The sequence below is a fragment of the Nannospalax galili genome, unplaced genomic scaffold (genome assembly GCF_000622305.1).
Source record: "Nannospalax galili isolate Female #2095 unplaced genomic scaffold, S.galili_v1.0 scaffold167, whole genome shotgun sequence".
Taxonomy (NCBI): domain Eukaryota; kingdom Metazoa; phylum Chordata; class Mammalia; order Rodentia; family Spalacidae; genus Nannospalax; species Nannospalax galili.
In genome coordinates this window covers 5286863-5300309 of record NW_008358534.1, presented here as the reverse complement: position 1 = coordinate 5300309, position 13447 = coordinate 5286863, and the positions used below count along the sequence as shown (strand labels likewise).

Sequence of the window (13447 nt, the reverse complement as noted above, 5' to 3'; positions counted from 1 at the left end):
GGGACACATGGGTGAGTGACTCTGTAGAGAATGATACGTTCCCTACAGGCAGGCTGTGTAAGTTCTTTGGTGAATAATAAAATGCTTCAATATATCTGCCAACTAAACAAAAGGAGCTGTAGTAGATAGGGAGTAGAGGTAGACGAAGGCAAAGGAAATGGGATCCTTTCTCAAGTGGAGCCCGAGAGCAGAAAGGAGACGATTAAGAGCAAAAGTAAAAGGATAGGTTCGACTTGAGAAGGGACATTCTTCAAAGGGTAGGCAAGGAGATGACAGCAGAGGTCAACGTTAGTGTACTGTGTCTGTGTGTAACGGACAATGAAGTTGAGGGATTTTCTGCCAGGTGACCTATATTTTTCAACTAAAATACAATTAAAGAGTATCTGTGAAAATCAGAAGTATGGCCAACAGAGGCGAAGAATAGCTACTTGGAGGAAAAGATACAGGACAAGATAGCTACAAATGGGGAAACTACAGCCACTAGCCAAATCCAGCCTGCTGTTTTGGTGAATAAAGTTTGATCGTAAGATAGTCACACTTGTTCATGTATTTTCTTCTACACAGCCTAAATGATACATCAAGATACTTGGCCATTTACCAAGGAATCTGGTTTTGGCAACGAAAGCTACTGAACTCAGTAAGATAGAATTCTATCGTACTAGGTTGTAGAGACCACATTTTAAATAAGTACCTAGAGAAGATGCTGATTAGTATGTTGAAGGGACTCAAAGCCATAAGCAATGAAGAGTAATAGGAAGAACTGGACCATTTATCCTGAAGAAGACTCAAATTTCATTCCCAGAAACACTAATTTGGATATTTCCCTCCTATATTTTCTCCAAGACCACCAATCAGGAATATTTCCACCTTACTGAGAAAGTAATTCATTTTCCTGACTAGCAAATGCTTATTAAATTCCTTTCCTTAAGAGGTAATACATACAGACTCCTCCATATTTTGTCTTCTCAAGAGTATACCTAATATTCTGTAGTTTTCCCATGCCTGCATGCTTGTTCCAGAATGTATTTCTTGTACTAAAATTTTACCTTTGCATTTGACACTGTAGTCAATAACTGGCATTAAAGCTAACAGGCAGCTTGATAAGCAATTTTCTCTAGTTTTAAAAGCCTAAAGATTTTCATTTTATCATTAATCCATTTAGTCAGTGTGTGTGTGTGTGAGAGAGAGAGAGAGAGAGAGAGAGAGAGAGAGAGAGAATATGCTACAGTGCATAGGCAGACATCAGAAGACTTGCAGGAGTTGGTTCACTCTTTGTAGCTTGAAGTTTCAAGGACTAAATTCTGGTCATCAGGCTTGATGACAAACACCTTTATCCAAAGAGCCACCTTACCAGCCTAATTTTCTTCATTTTCAATATTCTGTCTTTTTCATAGGAATATAGAAATTCAAAATAAGAATAAAAATATTTATATATTAAATTATCTCCCATAACTTGAAACTAGATTTACTGATAAGAATTATATCCTAACTCTAGTCACACTGTTGAATATATTTAAATGTGAAACATTTGTGTAACAGTTTTATTTGGCCCCTGTGTTACTTATGAAACTGTAGCCTACATTGTTTATAAATTCATCTGAACAAAGTTCTATGTTTCAGTCTTCTCACAAAAAATTGTAAGAACAAAACCAGTGGAAGTTTTTCTGTAGGAAGAGGTCAAAGTATGTTTGATAGAAAAAAATGGTGTTTCAAGTAAATGTGTGTGTGTGTGTGTGTGTGTGTGTGTGTGTGCATACGTACATAATAAATAGAAGAGGGGAGCTCAAAGTCTCCAAATCTAAAATGAAAATACAGAGATTAAACATTAATTATCCTGACTAGTAGATATTTTAGAAATGTATTAAAATAACAGTGTACAGCAGAAATATGATTATGTTAATCAAACATTTTAATAAGTGCGTAAAAAGATAGAAATGTTTATTTCCCGGAGCTGATCATTATATACTGTATGCAACACTGAATTACCATACTGTACCCTCCAATTTTTACAAATGAAACAATAAAAAATTGAAGTAAGTAGAGACAGATGGCAACTGTGCTAACTGAACAGATTTGCAATGAATCCTAAGAAGCAGTTCTCAAGCCAGTCTTTGTGCTCTAGAGTTGATCTAATGGAGAGATCTCATTAATTTCTTCTGGAGTAAATATGGAGATGTGTGTGTGTGTGTGTGTGTGTGTGTGTGTGTGTGTGTGTGTAGTCAAGTTGTGGCTTTTTTCCCTACAACTGCAAAGCCAGATGGACGATTTAATGGTCCATAGTATCATGATGACACTGCATGCAAAAGTTTTCAGTGAATCTTTGGTTTTATACTGACTAAATTAGCTTTCAATGATTAATTAGTAAGAGAAATAATTTTCACAGGAAATTACTTTGTCCTTCCAACTGATATATTTCCATTGAAAACACTTATCTCACCAAAATTTACATTGAAAACACATATATCTCACATTTTCTTTCATGTCAGAGAAAACTAGAATTGTGAAAGCATGCACACAAAGACTTACCGAGGTGTACAAGTATCCCTCACTGTTCATTGCCAAGTACAGCTTGGTTTGAACTCCTTGAATAGCCACTACTCGAAGACCCACAGGGATGAGGTTAAACAGAGCTGAAATTTCAAAAATTGTGAAAATGTTACAATTTCAAATTTCATAGCTTTTCAATGTGTTCAAAAGCCAGAAATTTGCCTTTCTAAAAGCAGTGTGGACTTGGTGAGGCTAGCCATATGCATCTAGGCACACAAATATAGCCTTGTTCTACTTTCTAGTATTTTTGGCTAACGGTTACAGTCACTTAAATGGGAATATAACTACATATTATCAAACACTCCAGGGAGAATGGAAGATTTTGGTTCCAGTACCCTGGTTTTTATAGCATTGGAGGTGGGGAGCATTTGTGTTTCTGGGGAGGTAGAATGCTCAGAATAGATCTGCATATTAAACAGCATTATTCTTCACAAACAAAGTTGCTAAACTGCTCCCCAAGAGAGTTGCTGAAATTTTCACAGGCACAGTTAGATCTACTAGTTGGGGAGAAATTCCTAGACTCTTAGAAGACACACTACTCCAACATCTTCATCTAAATTATCTGCATCATTTCCAATGCAAAAAAGACCCTACATAACCCTAAGCTTTACCAAAAAAAAAAAAAGAAAAAAATTTCATTCTGTAGTCCTATAGCCCCCAAATAATATTTCATAAAGAACTGACACTTTCCAAGATACAGCTGAGAGGGCTCCAAGCATTGATCTCCAAGTTCAAAGGTTATGGGACTAAAAATAAGATGATTAAGAAAAGTATACTATTTTAACTTTTTGCAAAGTAATTGCAAGAGGGCAGCTGATTGGTGCTGATGTGGCCTCCATCTCTCCATGTGAAGGTCTTCCTGCATGAAACTTACACCCAAGCTCTCCTCACAACCACATACCACTCACTGGAGACAACCAGTGGGTGTCCTCCCACTAACAGCTGTCTAACCTCCCACACCATGAACAAAAATAAAACAGTACATTTTTAAAACGTAGTGTTTGCCACACACATCATTTGAAAATAGCTTGGGCACCTTTCTCACAGGAGTCATAGACCAATGTTGATGATTTTTGCTTTGCTTTGTAAGCTTGCTGAAGAGGATAAACCAGTATGTTATTTCCTTGAGCAAGAATATAAATGTGTCACTCTAGATATAAGAATATTTTTCTAAAATTACATATCTCCTTGCATATATATTCTGCTGCACTAAGGTAGGGTAACATGGGCAAAAATTACTAATGAAGAACAAAATATTCTTTGCTAAGCCCAAAATGTATCTTTTCCTTAAAATCAGAGAAAAAAGAAGAGCTAGGACATATTGTACAGTTCAAAATACAAATGTTCCTGCCACATGCCACTGATGGTAGTTCACTCAAGACTCGTCATATTAAAAGCTGTGCCCTTCTGTTTCGTGAGGTAAAGGAAACTAATTGCACAGATTGCAAGCCAGGATCTTGAACTATATTTGACAATGCAATGCACAGGAAATAAGTCTAATATCTTTTTAATATAACATTTTTATAATTGAGAATTTCATGTAGTATATTTTGATCATATTTAACTCCCCATCTGCCTTTAGATCCACCCCCACCTCCCTACAAGTCTAATATCTTTGACCACATCATGTACATATCATATTTCTTTCTGTTGATAACCTTAGCTTCAGCCCGTGCTCAAAACCAATATGTGGATTGACAGCAAACAACATGTTGGAACATGAAGATACATTTTGGGAGAAAAATAACCACAATCACCAAATCCCATTGTTTAAAACCCTGACACCTAAAAAATTAAACAATAAGTTCCATGAGTTTCAGTCAATCTCATGACATTCTAATTGACAAATGTAACACCAACACATGCTTGAAAACTTCTTTGGCTATAGTAATAGATGATGGAAAATGACTATAAATGAAATTTCAAATTATTTCTACAACCTCATTTTTACAGTATTCTGAACCTTATTAGTTATAAGAATGCACCTTTAAAGGCTGACCTGAGGCATTCAGGGAGAAAGAGAAGGAGAAAGGGTAGAGAGTCAGAAAGATTGAGATTGATTTGCTTTTCATGTTGTTTCTCAACTTCTCTTAAATTTTGGTTTTAATGAGGAATAAATTGCTTTAATTTCAAACAATAGATGGAGAAAGAGAAGCAGAAAAAAAAATCATCAGTTCATGCTCAGGGCTATCTATTCCCAAACTATGTAGTAGAACATGAATTTCTTAAAATTATGTATTCTAAATTTCTGTAAAGCCAGATACAAACACATTTACACACACACACACACACACACACACACACACACACACACATTATAGTATCAAATGTGAAGCAGCTTAGCTTATCATACCTACCAGTACTACCTTTTCTTTAGACATTTAGGATAAACTACAAACTAAGTTGGATTCAAATTTTTTCAAGGGGGAAATCTTCCCAGAAACACTTACTGTATGCATAGAGTCTCAAATCTCTCTCAGTCTCTCTCTCTCTCTCTCTCTCTCTCTCTCTCTCTCTCACACACAAACACATTTTTTTTTTTTTTTATCTAACTAGGCATTTTTTCTCTCTCTCTCTCTCTCTCTCTCTCTCTCTCTCTCTCTCTCCTTCCCTCCCTCCCTCTCACTCTCCTCACTTCTGTTTTCTCTCTTTGACTCAGAACCTTGCTTCCTCTGACTTGGCTGGCCTGGAATTCTTGGCAAACATTCTGCCTCAACCTCCTTAGCACTAAGATTACAGGCATAAACCATCATGCCCAGCTTTCCTTTAGTTTCTCTAAATGCTGAGTACTTCTTCACAGATTTAAGATATTATTTCGGTCACGATAAAAAATTTCTCAGTATGAAAAACCAATTGATTTCACTTGTGTTTCGCAAGTACATTCATTAAATACTTAAAATCTACTCTATTTTTGCCAGTTTTTAAGAATTTTAACTAATAATTTCTGTATTTCTTGTTTGTTTCCTATTGTGTGTACATAAAAAAAATGCTTCCTTAAAGCTATGGACCTAACTGACACTCAGTGTTTGTTGAATCCTATACTGAAGCCAGGAGCTAAGGTCAAATTCTCTAAGGTATTAATTGAGATATTATTTTAATGTACATAGGAGCCTTGACATATTGAACTGGTAATACCATTGCAGGTTTGAAGAGAAAGTGAAATTTATCTTTTTAAAATAGGCTTCACTGTACCCAAGGCAGATATAATAAAACTGCTATCATGAAATGGCTATCATCTTTGCCTTTTCAGGGAAAAATACATAATTTATAATGTCTTATTTGCCCATGATGAAATTTCATTAGGCTGACATTTACCATTATAATAAAGCTGCATAAGGTAAGGTTAAATGCATAATATCAAACATGATTTTAAGCATGGATATGTCTAAGCATGAAATTATTTGTTTTATCATAATCTTGTTTACTATATCAAAATTAAATTAGGGTCAATTAAGTTGAAAGAAATGAGAAAAGTGTGTTAAAATATAAACAAAAATGGGAATGTATTGAGGAAATACTATATGAATGAGTCATAATTGAAAAAATACAACTTTCCATTCATTTAAATTGTTACTTAAAATTAATATAAAACATTGCTTGACTTCAGAGGGAAAATTTGAACCGCTACATTTCCAGTTTGATGCACCAGCTTAGTCACTGAGCATTGTTTATTTTACGATGGCTTATGCTCCACCATATCCTCAATACCAAAGCAAAGATAGCTTCCTAGGCTTCTAGTTCCTCTTCCTTCCATGAAGGCCCCACTCGTGTGCCTTTTCTTTTGTGATATTTTCTATTTGCATGCTTCATATTATGGTAATACTTACCTTTGATTGACTTACTGCTCTGTGTTTTAATCAGACTAGACACAGATTCTTTCTATCCATCTATGTTATTTAAAAGTCTTCTAATATTATTAGCGCATAGAAATGCCGTGCATTATCAGTAGGTTATATGGCAACCAACGACAGAAGCCACACATATGTAGGAATGAAGGAGTAAAGCCTACTATACATAGTAAAAGATGGAAGTCTGTGTGTGTCTATGTATGTAATTTGTGCATCTCCTAAAATGATTACATACAGCGTGATTTTCATGCTTTTGGCATATCACTCTTAGCAACATACAGCACAGTGAATCATGTATTTATATATGTATATATATAACTTTCCTTTTCAGGAAACACATATGAATTCTGCATCCAAAATATTTCTTCTCTATTTGGACCTGGACATTGAAAATACATGAAGGGAAACTTGACTTGGTGGGGTTCATTGGTAGCTAATTTTAAATGCCCCTTTAGCAAGACTCATATTCTTGAGGCATTATGGAAAACAGAGCATTATACATCCCCTAATTCCATCCCCAGCACCAATCTATACATATAACTTGGCGGAATGTTTTATTATAAATCACTATATACTAATGTCTTTTATTTGGTTCCAGTAAAGTGCTTTACTTCATTTGAGTAGTTGTTTTAAATAGAATAATATGCATGAAAGAACAACTAAGATTCATTATAAAACTTTAATATTATCACTGTAACACAGCTTTTGGCAAAACACTGTAGAATAATTTAATACTGAGTGTCCTTATCCTAGGAACCAAGTGATCTTTCTTCAAGGGTAATTAAAGGTGACTTCCTCTTGAGGTGACAGTTCAACCCTCAACCCAAGAGTATTCTTAAAAGACGTTTTAATCTTTAATATTGAGATATTTGTTTATGGCTTTGCTGTCTATAGTTATGCAGTTCCAGAAGAACTCTAGGGAAATCTTTAGCAGTGAGACCTACTTTCCTTAGCTCTTTTCTCAGCCAATATGAGTATATTTCTAGAGATTAGCAAGTCTGAGGGAAAATGAATGTAATCTTGGGAAAAGAGAATTATTTATGAGAACTAAGTATTTTAGCTCTATAAAATATTTAGTAGTTCTGCGGAAATCTGTAAATTGCAAAGAAACTCCAATTATTAACAGTGAGGAAAAGGGGGCACTATTTGAGTTTTAATTATTCTAAGTAGATATTCGTACGCAAACATGACGTAACACCTTTAGATAACATTTCTTCAGTGATTAGAAATAAAACTCCGTTTTGATTCCTTTCCTTCTTAATTCACCATTATGGTCTGTAATTTAGATTTTACTTAAACCACCGTTAAAATGAAGGATGAAAGCATCCCTTTACCACCTGTGGAAATACCTCAATGTTAAAATCCCAGTTAGTCTCAGAGTTATCAGTATACGTGGCGGACAGGAGTGAAAGCTTGTAATGATGAATCCTCATGGTCTGAAACCACTCCTGCCTCTTGGGATGAGACCAGTTTTTAAGAGAAGAGATAACATGCTATTTCGGGATCACTGTGTGGGTGAGTAAATTTTCTGTGGGAAAAAAGTAATAAAATCCAAAGGACAGTCATAAATCTATCTAGATTACCATGGAGATGACATTTGGATCATCCTTCAGATGGTGTCAACATTATTTGCTCTAGTTTTTATTTTACGTATTTCCATGTTCAACTTTCTTTAGGTGAGCCTGTGTAAACAGATTATGTAGTGTGACCAGATTTTGAATTTACTGAAGGGTTTGGTAAGAGTTGCATGATTTAAAAATAAATAAAAGAACCCAATGTCAACAACGTGCTTGTACATACTATTTATTTAGCAGTCACTTACTGTAAGTGCTGTCCTCGTCTTTGGTGCCATCAATAGTTCCATCTGCCTGCAGTTGCAAGTGGTAGCCTTGTCGGCTGTATAGTTTGGTAACTATACCCTTAAGTTGGGGCTCTGCAGAGAAAAAGATGCTTTGGGTCAATTGATAAATGGTGCAGATATAGAGGAAAAGACTTAGAATCCAAACTTCTAATTTCTTCTACAATTTTTAGTGGAAAAAAAAAAAACATCAAATGACATTTTTCCAGGAGTACCCTTGAAGAAAGAAAACAAGCAAGCAAATGACAAGCTTCAGAATAAACCTCCAAATGTCTGAAGCAACATTTAATTCAAACATTTAATTTCTACTTTGCAGCAGTGGCAAGGCACTCAAGCTTCTGACAACGTCCACAGTTTCTGATAGCTGGTATCCTTTGCCTTACGCACTGGCACTCCACTTCATTAAACATTCTGAATGAGTTGGCAGAGGATATATTCTCCCTTTTTAATAATGTAGTGCTTTTCATGTGGAAGTAAAATAAATACAAAGATACTTTAGAGTCTTTTGCCAACCAGATGCCTAAACCCCATCAGCAAAGATTTATTTGAGTATTAGAATAATTCTTGTAAATAATCCCCTCCAATCTAAAAAGGTTGAAAATGCATATATAAGCTGGAATCTTATCAAAGGACCGCTAACTAGAAAACTGGAACTTCCATTCAAAAATAGGAAGGGGGTAGAACAAACAGCCGTCATCGTACCCTATCTAGTTCTTAAGGAAAATGGACATAAAAAGAACAGTTCTTGATGGGGAGAAAGGAAATTCAATTAGTAGCTAATTTCAAATTTAATACCAGAAACATGATTACCAAAGCATAGATTCTTAATTAAAATGATTTTCAATTATGAATCAACATAGATTAATCAGCATCTAATTTACCAACAAAAGCCATGTTATCCAAAATTTGTTTTTGTTGAATGCAGACACCTGCGCTGAAAGAATATTTACTGGAGCCACACAGTCACACTTTGTAACGGCTTATGTCTTTTTAAAATGATCCTAATTCACAGCTAATGCTAACTTTTTGCAAAAAGGAAACGTATGTTGCATTTCCTTTCTATGCTGTGTAGAGAAATAAGGATCAATGAATAGGTCTGGTTTGCTGTTGTGTTTGTCTAGTAATAAGCAAACAAATGGTGCAAGAGATTCATTTGGTTAAGAATGGTTAACTAAGCTGCTTGTTTAGCCTGAAGTGCTACCTTGACGCAACCTGACACCTAGAGCTGTCTGAATTTTTTCTGTCACAGGAATATCTCGCCACCCTTAGAGCTGAAATGGTTCAAAAGGACCCACAATCTGGCGACGTCCTTCAAGTTTCTTCTAGTCTTGCATTCTAATACGAAGTGACTAGTTTCACTAGTCTAACGAGATCACTAAGATCTTTGACGCAAGGTTCTAGAAATCCTACTTCTCACACCCCACCCCCAGTAACCGTTTCAAAGCTGCACCACAAGTCAAGACTGTCCCAAAAAGCTTAAAAGTAATCAAAGAAATACAATGCCTAGACAGTGGAAAGCCCACATCCCTGGGGCTTGGTGGTCGGAGGGGAAGGGTCTGGCAGGCAACGATAAGACAAGAGAGGGATTCCCTGGGTTTTCCTGGAGGGGCGGGCAGTCGTCCTTCTTGCAGTTTCCACGCCACACATGACAGCCTGTCTGGGTTACACCTTCCCGGAGCCTACCATGGTCATGCACACACATACACTCGTGTCACATGTCTGAAGCTGAGGGCGCACCTCCAGGGCAAGGTATGCTCCCAGCCTCTGCGCCTGTCCCAGGGCAGTTCCAATGCAGCAAGCCTGTTACTGTTACTGTTACGGAGGCAAGAAAGCAATCGCCTTCCTACGCACGCACACGGGCTAGGTGGCTTCATCAGCACAGGCTGGGCTCCAAACTCACCTACGCTTACATGCAGCCCCCAATCCCCTCCACAATCGTAAAGTACAAGGGAGAAAAAAGAAAAAGGCGAAAGCCCCTTCCGACCTGGTCTCCTTCTGCGCCTCTTCTTAGAGCCAAAGAGTTTGACCCGGGAAAAGACGTTTAACTTGTTTTTGTCGCAGCTGGTCTTGCCTTTGCTGGGGCTGCTGACACACTTGCAGGCGTTGGATTTCTCGCGCTCGCGGGCTTGTCTCTTTTGCCGGATCAGCGAGCTGGCGATAGCCGCCGCCATGGCCACGACGCCCACCACCACCACTTCTTTAGGGGCCCCGCTCTGCCTTCGCCTCCTCCTGCTCCTCCGCTGCTGCCTGCTCGCGCCTTTGCCGCCTGGGTCTCCTTAGCCTGCGCTTTGCCCGGGCTTCTGAGCACTCGGGCTTCAGCCGAGGAGGGGGCTCAGCATGCCGTCCGAGCTCCCCTGACGGTGGTCCGGCTCCCGCGAAGGCTGCTGGATGCCTGGGTCCGAACCGATGCCACAGCCCCGGGCCGGGATCGTGGCTGGACTGGCAGGAGGAGGCAGAGAGCTGCGCTTGCTACTGCGTGCGCTCGGCCCCTGAGCCCCGAGGACACTGTGCGAGTCCAAGCGGCTCGGGTCGGAGTTTCACGGCACCCCCCCACCCCCCGCCCTGTGCCGCGTGGAGGGGGCCGGAGGAGGGAGGCGGGCAGAGGGAGAGCGCGCGGGCGGCGGGCGGGCGGGAGAGAGGCCGCGGGCGCGGGCGGCTGGCGCGAGGAGGGAGGAGGCAGCGCGCCCTTGTCCTGGCCCCTCCGGCGCTTCCACTAGTCCTTGCAACTTCTAGGCTTGATGGTCGGCAAAAGTTGGCTGGCGCCAGCTTTCCAGAAGGGATCAAACAGGTAATGGCCTGGCATCGTCGCTGTGGTTGCTGCTCTGGGCGCGGCACAGTCGCAGCACAGGAATCCAGTTGCTGCAGGCACCCTCCCGAAGAGCGCGATGGCCTCCCGGCGGCCCCCTCCCTGCCTCGGCGGCCCCACCCTCCAGGAGCCCAGCTACTGGTTCCCGCCTGCCCGACGCCCCCAGCCACCCCACCCCCAATGTCCCGGGCCCGCAGCTCCAGCTAACACCTGTAGGGGATCAAGACACTGCCTCTTCGCCCAGAGCCTTCTCCTTCCCTTTTCTAGGAAAGGGTGATGAACTACAGCTTGAGGCAGTTGCATTGGAGGAGCTGGGGTTTGCTAGGCTTTGGGGCGGGGAGGAGCGAGGTGGGGATGTGCCTTGAGTGTTCCACTGGGAGCTGGGAAGACCACGCCCAGGCAGGAGCCCAAGAAGTTGGCCAGACCAGTGCCCTAGGCTATGCTACAGCCCCCTACCCTCCCCCACCTGCCAGCGGAGGTATTTTGCCGGGCGACACTTGTAGCCCTTTAGGAGAGGAGGCCAAGGCTCCCAGATGGGCTCGGCTACCTCCACAGCGGCAGCAGCAGGCACTGCAGAGCTGCACCCAGCACACCACGCTGCCACCCAGTGGTTTTTGCTGACTTTTCATTTCACGCCAATATGTGAGGTCCAAACCTGCTTTTTCCTCTACACCCCCTCATCTGTCCATTTGTATTTGGGAGCTAGGCAGAGCCTGAGGGGAGTACCTAACAGGCAGAACTGGGAAAGGGAGCATAATCTGGCCCCTTCATTTAAGCTCTGGCCCATATTCAATTTCTTGATTTATTCCTTTCACCTGCTCTGCAAAACCGGGTACCTTCTGTCTATCCCTCCAATTCAAGAATTAGACTGGCCTTCTTTGTATGCACAAGTTCTTTCCTCTGTCCCTGTCAGTGGAGGAAAGAATGGTCCATCCACCTCCCTACTTTATTCTTTAGACACTATTGTTTTACTATTTTCCTTGATTTCAGAGGCCAAATAGGAAGCCACACTTGGAGCTTCCAATGCACTCCAACACACTCCTTACAGGACTCTGTCCTTTTTCTCTATTTTGTCAGAATCCGCATAAATGCAAAACCAAATGCTCAACTTGTCCCAAAGTCTCCAATCCTTTCCACTAGCCTGACCTCCCAGTAAATCTATTTTAGCAACACAACAGGGAAATGCTTTCAACTTTCCTATCCCCATCAGAGCTGAATCACCTGATCCTTCCCTAGATTAACATACTTCACAGGAGATGCTGATAGTTTCTCCCCAACTTTGGTGAAATGGCTCATGAGAGGCATCACTGTGTGTCTGCAAGACTGGGATGAGAGCTTCAGGGATTGAGACAGATAATTACAGAATAATGCCTAAGTGTCTGAAATTCCCAGCCTTTGAGCTTTTGGCCTTCCCCAGAGAAAGCAAAAGGGACATCCGCCTTGAATCTCTTGGCCTGAAAACTGCTTTGCTCCCATTGTGCCTGGAATGCCTTGACAGCTAGGACTCCCTTGTTCACCGATGATAATCCTATTTCCTGGCACAAACCTTGTCACATAGTCTATACTGAGTAAAAATCCATTGAAAATAATTGATGAATGACTAGTTTATATTGATTCCAAGAAGGAGGAAATGTTTCTCAGCTCAAACTAAGCCATGGGTTAAATTCCAGGAACTTCGAAGGGAAGCAATCACACCAAAAGCTTGATCAGATATTTGAGGTTTGGGTGGGCTCCCTCTGGGAACTCTTCCAAGGACCCTTGTTTTCCAACACATATCTCTCTTGAGACCCCGCTCCAGTGTATGTAAAAATTAAACAAGGAGAGAGTTTTAATTTTGGAAAGAGATAGAATTTAGAAAGAATTAGGGGTTATTATGATGAAACAAGAAAGGCTTTGACACTCCTTCCATTTCTCCGGGAGAGCTCTTGCCACTTATTCAAATATCCTTAAAATATCTTCAGGGTGCCTGTAGAATTATTGGCCTAATTGTACTAGATATTAGAGGTAAACAGATCTAGTGAAGGCATCAGTACCAGGATGGGGCAGTTATTACAAAATTGCAACCACAAACCTGTAAACACATATGCCCCAGCTCTAGCCTCTATTTACCACCCACTGCTTCTACTGATACAGAATTAAACTCTATGTCATAAATTCATGGATCCACTAGACCAAAGCTGATAATTTCATGATTCCTCAAGTATCTGAAGATGTTTTTCTTGTCCTAAACATTTTCTCTTCTATTATTTTTATAAACTCTTTTAATGCATAAAATACAAATATACATATTAACAGAGAATCAGGGAGTGTGTATACTTTATGTAGTGATTATATCAAGTTAAATACATATGCTCAAACATTATTTCTTTATCAAGAAAATATTCAAAA

At 40.1% G+C, this 13447-nt stretch overlaps 1 protein-coding gene across 6 annotated transcripts in view; it reads right to left on the bottom strand.

Moving 5' to 3' along the window:
* Positions 1–13447, bottom strand: part of Fgf13 (fibroblast growth factor 13) — a 577979-nt gene that overhangs the window by 74265 nt on the left and 490267 nt on the right. For 5 of the 6 annotated variants that reach the window (XM_029558019.1, XM_008821789.2, XM_029558021.1 and 2 more), the window contains 2 exons: positions 8218–8328; positions 2527–2630 (listed from right to left, as the gene is read on the bottom strand). In XM_029558019.1, coding sequence (XP_029413879.1) covers positions 2527–2630; positions 8218–8328 — 215 coding nt within the window. Of the gene's footprint in view, positions 1–2526; positions 2631–8217; positions 8329–10237; positions 11176–13447 lie in introns of those variants that run through there. The other variant, XM_008821790.3, reaches the window with a different exon arrangement.